This window comes from Aspergillus caelatus, assembly GCF_009193585.1.
Source record: "Aspergillus caelatus strain CBS 763.97 unplaced genomic scaffold BDV27scaffold_354, whole genome shotgun sequence".
In the NCBI taxonomy this organism is placed as follows: domain Eukaryota; kingdom Fungi; phylum Ascomycota; class Eurotiomycetes; order Eurotiales; family Aspergillaceae; genus Aspergillus; species Aspergillus caelatus.
The window spans coordinates 19,565-31,021 of record NW_022475617.1 but is presented as its reverse complement, the minus strand read 5'-3'; the positions used below and the strand labels follow the sequence as shown (position 1 = coordinate 31,021).

At 47.5% G+C, this 11,457-nt stretch overlaps 4 protein-coding genes across 4 annotated transcripts; 2 read left to right on the top strand and 2 right to left on the bottom strand.

Moving 5' to 3' along the window:
• Positions 1–588: 588 nt before the first annotated feature.
• On the bottom strand, positions 589–2,061 carry BDV27DRAFT_138087 (DUF846 domain-containing protein). The gene is made up of 3 exons (XM_032069152.1): positions 1,720–2,061; positions 1,301–1,587; positions 589–1,241 (listed from the first exon to the last, which is right to left on the bottom strand). Exons 1-3 carry the CDS (start codon positions 1,866–1,868, stop codon positions 1,093–1,095), a joined length of 585 nt encoding a protein of 194 aa, XP_031921286.1. The 5' UTR covers positions 1,869–2,061; the 3' UTR covers positions 589–1,092.
• Positions 2,062–2,387: 326 nt separating this feature from the next.
• BDV27DRAFT_138086 (HpcH/HpaI aldolase/citrate lyase family protein) lies at positions 2,388–3,652 on the top strand. The gene is made up of 3 exons (XM_032069151.1): positions 2,388–2,495; positions 2,612–2,832; positions 2,896–3,652. The coding sequence occupies exons 1-3, from the start codon at positions 2,456–2,458 to the stop codon at positions 3,604–3,606; spliced, it is 972 nt and encodes a 323-aa protein (XP_031921285.1). The 5' UTR covers positions 2,388–2,455; the 3' UTR covers positions 3,607–3,652.
• Positions 3,644–6,923, bottom strand: BDV27DRAFT_138085 (CCCH zinc finger and SMR domain protein). Its single transcript, XM_032069150.1, has 3 exons — positions 5,483–6,923; positions 4,683–5,408; positions 3,644–4,629 (listed from the first exon to the last, which is right to left on the bottom strand). Exons 1-3 carry the CDS (start codon positions 6,412–6,414, stop codon positions 4,065–4,067), a joined length of 2,223 nt encoding a protein of 740 aa, XP_031921284.1. The 5' UTR covers positions 6,415–6,923; the 3' UTR covers positions 3,644–4,064.
• Positions 6,924–7,813: 890 nt separating this feature from the next.
• BDV27DRAFT_138083 (TVP38/TMEM64 family protein) lies at positions 7,814–9,902 on the top strand. The gene is made up of 4 exons (XM_032069149.1): positions 7,814–7,949; positions 8,094–8,735; positions 8,790–9,209; positions 9,266–9,902. The coding sequence occupies exons 2-4, from the start codon at positions 8,272–8,274 to the stop codon at positions 9,621–9,623; spliced, it is 1,242 nt and encodes a 413-aa protein (XP_031921283.1). The 5' UTR covers positions 7,814–7,949; positions 8,094–8,271; the 3' UTR covers positions 9,624–9,902.
• Positions 9,903–11,457: the final 1,555 nt, after the last annotated feature.

The window sequence follows — 11,457 nt, the reverse complement described above, 5'->3', positions numbered from 1 at the left end:
AATTGGGGTGAGTTGTGAAATTGGTTCTTGGATTTGGATTTGGATTTGTTTAAGGTAGAGTTAGGGCTTGAGAGAATGGACTGTATATACGCATTTATATTGATGTTATGTCTTATTTTGCTATTAAATATGACTCCCATGCAGCACCCACAAAGGGGCTATCTGTAATAAATCTTGTTTTTCTTTGTTGGCGGCGTTGAGAGCCATGTCGAATGGACCTGGATAGAGAGAACCCCAGCCTCGTTTGTTTGTTCAACATCCTTGTCAGTAGGCTGAGCACTCACTAGTTAGTAAATAAAAACACCAGACGCTAATGTATGTACTGCGGCACAGTCACTCCCTATTCCATTTTCCCCTGAAATCAGAATCCCAAGAGTCATGCGTTATCTTCTCAGGCTAGTGCCTTTGTTGTTTTTTGTAAATGGATGGGTGGGTTGCATTGGCCTTTTTGTTGTGAGTTGTTGGTTCTACGGAATTTTGTTGTTGGGATGAATTGGTCACTTAGAGATGAGACTTTGGGTTCTGCCTAGATAAATATTTGCCCCCCCCCCCCCCCCCTGTATACTGTCTATTTGTTTGTAAGTATCTGTTTTCAAGTCGGGGAGGCAATTTCAGATTGCGAATATCAGGGGTTACTAGATGTTGTGATGTAGGTATGTGCTCCTTTCCTGGGAAGAGGGCCTTATAGCAATGAGTCTAATAGCAAGAGTCCTTCAAGCTAAATAGGTTGTCGAGTTTAGTACCCTTTCTTGTGCACAATTCATGTCAGCTTTGACATAACTCGTGCTAATAACTGTGGTTGCGCAGCGTTTGAGACGAGTCAAACCCTTGGGAGAAACGTGAACCAATGATTTGAGACCAAACTCAAGACTTGAAAAAAAAAAAAAAAATCCCTCAAAATGACTAATGATGATATAAGATAGCGAGGGATAACAAAGTGAGACACAGAACATGTTGCATTCATTTTCATAATGAGAGAGGCTCCTGAATTTTAGGAGCATACATAACGCGCACGTGATTTGTAAAATACATCCAGATGTATAAAAGGAGGAAAGACGGCCATACAATGCACAAAGTTCAAGACTTGCTTGCTTACTTGAAGAGTCTGCCCAGCAGACCCCCCGCGATGTTGTTCACAATTCCTCCAGACAGTGCCCTGTTAGCAAAGGTGGACGCTTGGCTGAAGCGATCGCACCGTGAGAAAGCAAGGGTATTGGTGATTGTCAAGACGAGGGCAATGGCTATACCATACCAATTAGCATCAGAAACCGAGCGTGACAGAAGACAAGACAATACTCACCAACCAAGCTCAGCCAAATAACACTGCTCAGTCTAATGATGGCCAAAATCGCCAATCCAACCCAGAGCGCAGGCGTCACATACAAGCTAAGCCAGAAGAATCTCTTATCTGTAGCCGCGATCCTTCGAGTTGTTGGGTCCGAGGATTCGAACACCCAGTGCGAGTCACCACTCGCAGTGTTCACTTCGTTCCACCAGCGGAGACCAACCAAGCGACGTCCGGCAATGTTTTTGAGGTAATAGAAGTCCGCTGCGAGGAGAAGCAGGGTGATGATGAAGACCAAGATACTGTAGATTCAGATTAGATGGGATCGGCCATATATTCAGGGGCAGAAATCTCCGAGATTGCCCACGAGAGGTGAGGGGGTGGGTATTATATGGCAGGAGTGAGCTATGCAAGAACATAATAAAGGCACATACAAATTCTTAATAAACAGCACCCCGAATAGGTACATCAGTAGGGCACTGGTGCGGAAGCCCAGGAAACAAAGCAACGTAATCGGATGCGCACTCAGGCGCCAGTTGAGATCCCCCTGCTGGGGTTCAGGATTAAGGGGTTGTTGCTCCATGTCGACGGAGGCAAAAGCTTTAGTATCTATTTAACAGGGTGAGCAAGAAAGCTAACGACAAAGGCAGGAGAGCAATTACGCTCACTTCGCTCTTCTTCTCAGGAAGAATAGTCGACAGGGCGGAATGAATGCGATGATGTTGCGTGTCTCCCATGACAGGGCGGTGGGTGATGGCAGAATACGGGCGGTGGAGCTTTTGATACGCGGTTATTTACGTACTCCTCCGTACTGCTGTTTTTGATGGATTGATAAGATGGTCTCTCAGGTATGAACATACCTACAAGCACACAAACAAGCTATCATGTGGAGAGAGCTCACACGCGGCGTGAAATGCCAAATTAGTTTCAATTGAGCGGGACGCATCATGGGCCCTCTTTAAAATAAGCTCATGGATGTCTCCACTGATCTCACAATGTGAAATCTAGATTCCGGAGAAGCCTTTATGCCCTCGTGCCGAGGGAGGAAAAGAATTACTTCTCAACTGCCGTCAGTCTTCTCGCTCTCCTCACCCCGCTGAAACACTGCCGGAACTAAAGAGAAGCAAGATACGTACAGAGACGCTTTGAATCGCTCACCACCCCGCGACAATGGCATCCAGAAATGCGCTCCGTCGCGCACTGCTCTACAGTACGTCTCTCCCAGCGCTTCCCCGCATTTCACCTCGCCCTTACGATCCATGATGATTGCAAGCGCACCGCAAGGCTTCCACCCAGACAAGCCATCACTGACCCTAATTTATCCAGTCCCGGGCTCATCGCAGCGCTTCATCGACAAATCACGCACATTAACAGCCGACTGCGTAGCCTACGATCTGGAAGACAGCGTGACTCCGCACAAGAAAGCGGAAGCTCGTTCCCTGGTGCGGAGAGCTCTCGACCAGCCCGCACCCTCAGGCATCCGCGAACGAGCAGTCCGCATCAACTCCGTAGACAGCGGTCTAGCCCTAGCAGACTTAACAGAAGTAGTAAGTTCATATCTAGATCCTGCTTATTTTCTCCCCAATTCCACCTGCTCACAAAATCAACAGCTCCAATCCCCCAATCTAAGCACAATCGTCATCCCGAAAGTAAACTCAGCTTCCGACCTAACATTCGTCAACGACGTCATCACCCACACTCTTTCCCAACAGCCTCAGTCTCAAGATGCTTCCTCTCGACCCCCTATTTCTCTCCTGGCTCTTGTTGAGTCGGCCAAATCCCTGACCAACCTGACCCAGATCTGCGCCTCCACGCCACTCCTTCAGGGCCTGATTTTCGCCGCTGAGGATTTCGCCCTCGACCTCAGTCTTACGCGGACCCCCGATTTGACTGAATTTCTTTTCGCCAGGTCTATGATTGCCACTGCTGCGAGGGCGGCCAATTTGCCTTCTACGATTGACCTTGTCTGTACGACTTATAAATCAACTAAGGGCGATGGGTCCCCCCCGGCTGTTTTAGAAGAAGAATGTCGTGGTGGCAGGCAGTTGGGATTCAATGGGAAGCAGTGTATCCATCCTTCTCAGGTGCCGACTGTACAGCAGATCTTTGGCCCAGATTCGGATGAGGTTCAGTGGGCTGTGCGGGTGACTATTGCAGATGACAAGGCCGCGGCTGCGGGTCGGGGCGCTTGGACGTTGGATGGAAAGATGATTGATGTCCCAGTCGCTGAAAAGGCGAGAGCAATCGTGAAGAAGGCCGAGGCCTGCGGTTTCAATGTTGAAGAATTGCGCGAGAAGTGGCGCGACCAGGAGCCCGAGTAAATATTACTCTTCGTTCTAACTTAATACAATGGTCTTTTTCTGCAAACCTCACCTACAGCCAGGAAAAAGAAACACCAATGGATACGTATATTGAAATAATAGTTTATTACTAGCCAGCCTCCGTGTTGAAGGAGTAAGAGGAGACGGACAAACAGCTGGCCAGAAGAAAGTAGATGCTATGCACGGGAAAAGATGATTAGAGATTTATCTATTTCATTCCCTGAGTTCCTGCATATATTCATATACTTGCTGGGACTGATGTCCATGGGGAATTTGCGTTCGGACTGCGGGAAAGCCACCGCCACTTGCAACTCCGCATCTTAGGCGATTGAGGGCGGAAGGTGGTGGGCACACCATTGATATCGTAACAAATCATAAAGGCGATTTGTAGTGCACAACACACGTACTGTTCCTTTCACTTTGAATTCATATATGGAAAGGCCTTCCTCAATTGTGTTTTAGTGGTTCACCTCCAAATCCTCCCGCTTCAACAGTTGGATCTTGCCCATCGTCAGCACGGGTGTATTCCCTCCTGCACCCGCTTTTGCGTCAGCACTGTCTTCTAGACTCTTAGCTAGAGATCTATCGTAACTCGTGGGATCGATGCCCAAGATCCCACCCACATAACCCCCCCTTTCTCCAGGTACGCTAAATTCACGGAATAGGTATTTCCACTCGTTCAACCATGCCTTGACTGCCTTTCCTATCTTGTCTTTCCCATTCTTAGAATGGTGGCCTGTGCCTGTGATGGCATAGACAACACGCCGGCCTTCATTAGCATGCTTGAGGAGGATCTTCTCCAGGTATTCAATTGCTTCCTCGGGGTGTAGGCCATGCAGATCTACATAGAGCTCTTCCAGGGTATCATCCAGACCGGCATTGACTATGTGCTTATTTCGTTCTTCGTATAGTTGCCGCGCGGCTTCTCGATGGCACTTACGCATAGCTTCGTTCTCCGCCTGACCCCGCAGAGATAAAGCTTTTGCCGCCCTAGCATCATTACGATTCCATGCTTGGGCCGCACTTATAAAGACAGTCAGCTTACTCGGAACGGAGGTACATCTCGAGACTCTTACCTTTGGAGAAACTTGTTCCTTACTGTGCCATGGCGGATGGCTTCCGTACGGTACTTGATATATTGCTGGTTGGCTCGCGAGCCTGTCTCGAGCCAGGGGATGTTTTGCGGTGGTGGGATAGACTGAGCAGCGGCGCTGTTCTCGCGGCCTTTGGCCCCTTCTTTGTTTCTGGAGGTGGTCTTGCCCTTCCCAACTGCGGGAGAGGGAGACATGCGTACGACATCTGCTAGTGAAGTAGGCACACTATCTTTATTTGAATTGGGTTCACGATTATGCGCGCCGCGTTTACCATGATGTTTTTTATTTTTGGCGCTGACAGCAGCAAGTGTAGGAAATGCATCTGGGTCATCCACAGACGGAGCGGCCGGGTTTAATTCACGATTTTGATGCCTGCTACCAGGTCGGGAATGAGGGCGAGATCCATGTGTTGAACTTCCATTTCGTTTGCCCGTGACAAGCTGCATTGATTGCGGAACGCCTTTGCCTCCCATTAGACCCGATAAATGAGCTGGGTATTTGCCAATGTATTGGCCCGCCCATTGATCACCCACTCCTAGCGAAGATTGCAAAGGAGGGAATGCTTCGGAGGCGCTATCTACGTGGAACTGAGGACCAGGTGAGCCTTGATGACTGCCGTCCGTCACGCTGAGATTGGCGACGAGCGCTGAAGGGTCGTGCGAAAAAGGACAACCGTCGCCAGCCAAACAATTGCCCATAACCCAGTATCTATAAAAAGAGGGTAACATGGTCAGTACCACTGTCTGTTGGAACACGTCTACATAGGCCATCATCAGACTCACTTGCAAAGATGATTGGTTAGGTCGTGGCTAAACCGGCAGTCGGCGCGGAGACATTGGCCAGTAGACAACCAATACTTGCAGACCACCGGACTACGAATTTGGCCTGGGAAACCTCCGGGTTTTGCTTGCTCCATTGCCATAGATTTTCCGACAACCACGCGAGTGTCATCAGAGTGATGGACGAATCCATCCACATCATGGCCTTGAGACAGAGATGCAATTGTCGCGCCTAAGTCGTAACTGTTTGCTTCGAGGGCAGCTTCTATCTCATCGTTTGTCCTTTTATCTCCGAGCACTGTGCGCAAAATATCATGGGGGCTCATATCCGGGACAAATTCAGGAGCCGTAGCACTAAGGCTTCCAATAGCGCTCAATGTTCCCACAGAAGAGGTAGTACTGTTGGCATCATCGGCTACCAGCCAGTCTACATTGCTGTCGCTACCAAAATCACCATAGAAATCGGACACTTGGGTGTGGTCGGAGAATTCGTATGCGTTTAAATTCGGGGAGTGAGGGATCGGCTGGGCAAGAGCGAGCCTTGGTGACGGGCGCGGGGAAGTAAATGGTGATACAGTAGAGGACAGCGCCGGTCGTGAGAAACCGCCTCGTGAGTTAGGAAGCCAGGAGGTGCTCCCCGGGCTCGTTCCTAGATTTGAATGGGGTGACAACGGCGTGGACGAACGACCCATCTGCCAGGGGGCGGGGGATGAGCGGCGAATGACTGTATGTCGGGGCGGAGGAGGGGAGGAATCTGGAAGGGTGCGATTTCGATGTCTCCATAGGACGTCAAGCACAGCATTTTCTAAGGATGACCCCGACAAGGAGGTCTTCTCTCGCAGGAAATCCTCGGCCTTCTCGGCCTGCTCTTCCTCGTCGAAGTTTTGACCTTGAAGGGATTGGAGGCAGTCCTCAACAAGCTCTTCTGAAATCATATTGAGTGGAGGCGATCATACAACTGAGGGGTGTTGATAATGGGGGAGATATACGCGGTGTAAAAGGGGCGGAGGGAAATGAGGGGTAAGACAGCAAGTTGATAGAAAACAAGAATGAGATCGTGCAACACCACCACAAACTGAGGAGGGGGTTTAACATTCAGATATCATTGTTCCCTTGTCCAGAGAGGTAATCTATTGTATGATCATGGATGGAACAAGATGTTAGATAGGAGATGCTAGCAGGATGCGACAGGAAACGTGTTGTAAACCACAGGTAATCGCATCGCATCTGCACAGCGAACGATCAATAAGGCAAGATTAAGTGGTCATCCAAGAAATAAAGAAGAAGAGGACCAAAGGCAACTTAATGGGAGAAACGAAGAAGAAATATGCAAAGAAAAAGCAAGCAAAAAGAAAAGAAGGAGAAGGAGAAGAAGGAAATTGACGGGTGTAGAGTAAGTAGTTTAACTTAGTTGGCGAGAAAGGTACGGTTACGGGTGTCAAGGTGGGAATTAAATTTGGGGGGGGGGAAGGAAACATATGTTTGCTCGAGAGCTTTACCTTTTGTCCATAGATTATTTGTTCTCCAACCTGAGGCACCACCAATTCTCCCCTCCCTCTCGATCTTCCCCCCGATTAAGTGAAGCACTAAACCCAAATGGAAACAGTTGTCAATATCCATGGATCCATTCGGTTGATATTGACTAGGTGTTACAGAGAAAGAGAGGTGTTTCTGTTTTATAAAATAAAAATTTTTATAAGCCGTGCTTGTTCTATACTTCTTTTTTATTTTTCTCTGCTTTAGTATGTTTATTTGCTTGACCTGATGATTCTTCCATAGAGTTTGGTATATCAAGGTACTATATAGCCTTTTACCTTTTTTTGACTCCCCTTTCCCGTTCCAAAAACGTCGCTGGGTATGGATGTGGGGGAAATTGACATGCTGCTGCCTTTCCATGAAATCTAGACTGATGGCAAAACCAGACGGTCTTGGCACGGGCGATAACCCAACAGGATCACTGGTCGATCTGCCGATACATACATATACTCCTTATCTGGTACGGGAACTGATCATCACGAACCTTGGGTGCAGGCTGCATACAGGCATGTACCAGAAAGCATAGTAGCTATTTTTACCATTTGTCTACAATAATGAAGAGAAACAGAGTTCTAGTGGTATAGAAATGTATAGTCAAATTCTGAATAACAGTCTGGTAGATTTGAAAGAATGAAGCTTCAGAAGGTAGGTCATAGTAAGCATGTCTGATACTGAGTACATTAATACCGTACCGGGGGTACTCATGCGGTGATAGGGTGACTTCATACCGTACAGTCAGCAACTAACGTACAGTACTGTGCCAGTTCCATTGATTAACCACCAAACTAATAGCACTGCCTCCGTTTCACTCTCAGGCAGACAAACTATCGTCGTCTTTATAGGGGCTCTATGCCACGTTTCAACTGTCATCGCATGCTTTTATCTATCTGCTGCCGCGACTGAAGATTCATCATGGCTATTTAGCTTTTACCTGGTAAATCTTTCTTCCTTTTCTCCACCAATTCAGGAACGCTCTTCCAGCCAGACTCGTTGCAAAACATCGATCCCTTTCCAACATCCCATGTATCAGCTCACGTTGGGGGCATAGATACGCCCTCGCTAATTGATCAACGACCAGAAACGAGGCGATCTATCGGGGACTATTTTCTATAAAACGCAACAATAAGATACACGTTAGTGTTACGCTCCGCTTCCACCTAATCGTCGTCGAACTCCATTGGCCTGCGAACCCTTGTTTTCGGACTGTCTCTCCGGCTTTCAAATAGCCATAACACCCCATTTTATACTCCTCAAAGATGCCTGCCGACTATACATCTACCGCTCGGGCTTTGTCCCTCCCCACCTCGCCTTCAGAATCGTTTTCACCCGCAGACAATGATTCGTATCCGCCATGGAGTCATTTGGCATCTAGCAGGAGCAATTCCGCCCACCCCTCCGAGCGTCCTACCCTCTGGAAGCAGGTCTCCCATCGGTTGAATGAAACCTCGCAGCGCATGATGGCAATATGGCGGAGATTGAGTTTTTGGCAGAAAGTAGGTGCAGCAGCAGCAGCTTTGCTCGCCAATCTCCTTGGAATTGGATTCCTGGTTTTCACAGGCAAAGTCTTCATATGGCTTGGCCCTGTAGCAGAGAAATGGGAGCAATCAGCGGGGGCATACATTGTCCTCTGGTTATGCGTATTCTTTGTCTCCTTTCCACCCCTGGTGGGGTGGTCTACCTTTGGTACCATATCTGGCTACATCTTTGGCGTATGGAAAGGGTAAGATTTATGTCTTGAACCTGATCTTGACCGGCTCGCTGACGTCCTTGATAGATGGTTCCTGTATGCTTCTGCGACTGTGCTGGGATCTACGTGCTCCTTCATTGTTTCTCGGACTATCCTGTCTAAGTTCGTCAACCGAATGATGGAGCGCGATAAAAGATTCGCAGCTCTTGCTTTGACTTTGAAGTATGATGGGCTGAAATTACTGTGTATGATTCGTCTCTGTCCTTTACCGTACTCAGTATGCAACGGTGCTGTTTCAACTTTCCCGACCGTTCAGCCATTGATGTATGGGCTTGCCACGGCTATCGTTACCCCTAAGCTTCTTGTCCCGGCCTTTGTAGGCAGCCGGATCCGCTTACTTTCCGAGAAAGGCGAGGAGATGAGCGCAGGTTCTAAAGCCGTGAATATCGGCAGCATCATCGTAACCGTTGCGATCGGGATTTTCACCGGTTGGTACATATATAAAAGGTGGGCGTCTCCGACCAATTTGCTTTGCGAAATCCGGAAGCTGACATAATTTCCAGAACCATGGCACGAGCTAAAGAGTTAGAGGCTCAAGAAAGAGCCGATATACGTCGATCTCTGCAGGCTGATCATGCTGATCGCCGCCCTCACCATGCCTTCTCTGAGGACCCGGATGTCAACACTGCCGCCACAACTCTTGCTCGTGACGAGGAGGAGCGTCTCGGATTCCATGATTTCGATGACGATAATGTCGATCTGGCCATTGATGATGAAAGCGGTGGCGAGAACTCGCCCAGACTTCAGACCCGGGGCCCCTACCGGGATGAGTTCACAGATAATGATTCTGACGACGTCTTCAAGAATGGAGACGGTGAGGGGGAGACGTACGGCCTACATACACACGTGCAGAAGAGCTGAAGCTCGGAGCCGCATTTGTTTTCTGTACATGGCTTGCGATAGAGGTAACTGCCACGGTTCATGTCCTATAAGATTTCTACCAGTGGTGTAGATCGTTTGCGATACTGAAAGTTTCCGGGAAGTTTGGCGTTCTCGGTTGTCCAGTCCCATACCCCAATCTCCCGTCTGTAATCCTATCGATCTGAAAAGAGTTCTGTTCGTGTAGGAGTCAGTAGGAGAAGCGAGATCACTTATATAAGGTAAACAAGTATATATATATATACATTCATCTATACACACCGGGCTTTCTATACTTCTCGTAGGTTACCTATTTCGGACACGGCCGCTTTTGTGAGCGTGCTCAAGATTTTTACTGAGCAGCTTACCTGCTCTTTATTCGGTACGGTAGTTCGGTAATTGTGTAATAAGTAGCCCTCAAATTTGACTAGTATGTCTGTACTAATATCTAAGTAAGATGATCCAAGTAGAAAACTGACAGAGACTAATTTACCTCGAGTAGTATGAATATCAAGAGTGGTAGTGGCAAAAAACAAACAATGAAGCCCGGCGAAGCTACGAGATATGTTAGCTAGGTTATATTATGCACTCTAGTACTGAAATGCTAGGTAAACGGATTCAAGTGTAATATCACCAGAGGCAATCACTTGGCAGTTCTAGGGTTTCTGTTTCCATTACGGAGTATAAACTACTAACTTATAGTAGCTTCCCCGACTCCAATAAATCGAACACTAGTCGGCGGGTAACAAGCCATCCCGAAGACTAGTAATTGATTTTATTCACTCACAAACTCGATCTATATCTGCTTAGCGGGTACCAGAACATACGCTGGAAGTGTGATGTAACCTTCATCGCCTAAGTTGCCTCATGTTAGATGTCTGAAAGATTCTTTCTCGTGTTTTCTATCAGCTGATAGATACTTATTAACCTCCTGACACATCCTCCATAGTTACTTAACATCTATTCCCTGCACTTCGAGCGACCATCGGTAGGTAGGCTCTTCTCTCCCACTAGATAGTCACGCCTACTTACATTCACTCAATATGGCATCAATCGGCCCCGCTCGCTGTGCAAACATGACAGGCTTCCCGGAGCTCCTCTAACCCAACACCTGCGGTCTACCAATCTATCAACGCTGGAATGCCACACAAGACCCCTACACGACCTTAGAGGAATGCTGCCAAACAGTAAATGGTACTACAGGCTACTTTGGCGAGGAGAGTTGTGCCGCATATTGAAATGCTACGGAAAGTACCCAAGGGCAATTATCTAATTGCCTTTGGTCCTCACGAGAGATTGGTTAATTCGGATGCTCTGGTACTGCGGCGATAAAGGCGAATCTGTGGAATACTATAGTGATAACGGGCTTGGTTTGCCTAGTTTTCACATATTGAGGTTTAGAGGAATTTCTTGATTTTATAAGTATTGAAGTGTTGTCTGCTTGTTTGTGAGATTCTGCCGGGGTCTTAGATTTGTATACTTTACAAGCCTCTAGTACAGTCGTATATGTGGTTTAACAATATCTCAACTAGGAATATTGACTAATTTCATACCATAACCTAAGATAATGTTCTCAAACAAATTCATCACTGAATTTAATGTTAATCATTGTGTTTACACCGATATTGCGAGGCAAAGGCTGTGCTTGTTAGCCCTCAATTAGTGGAGTAGCCTTTCTCTAGACAAGTGATATACAAAGCCTTACAACACGAGGGGTATAAACTTGCGAAGTGTAAATGTTTGTGGAATGTCAAGCCACGCCGCTGTATAAGATATATAGCTCACCAGAATATACATCCCCAGCCCGATACTATCCTGTCCCGGTTTATCACGTTCT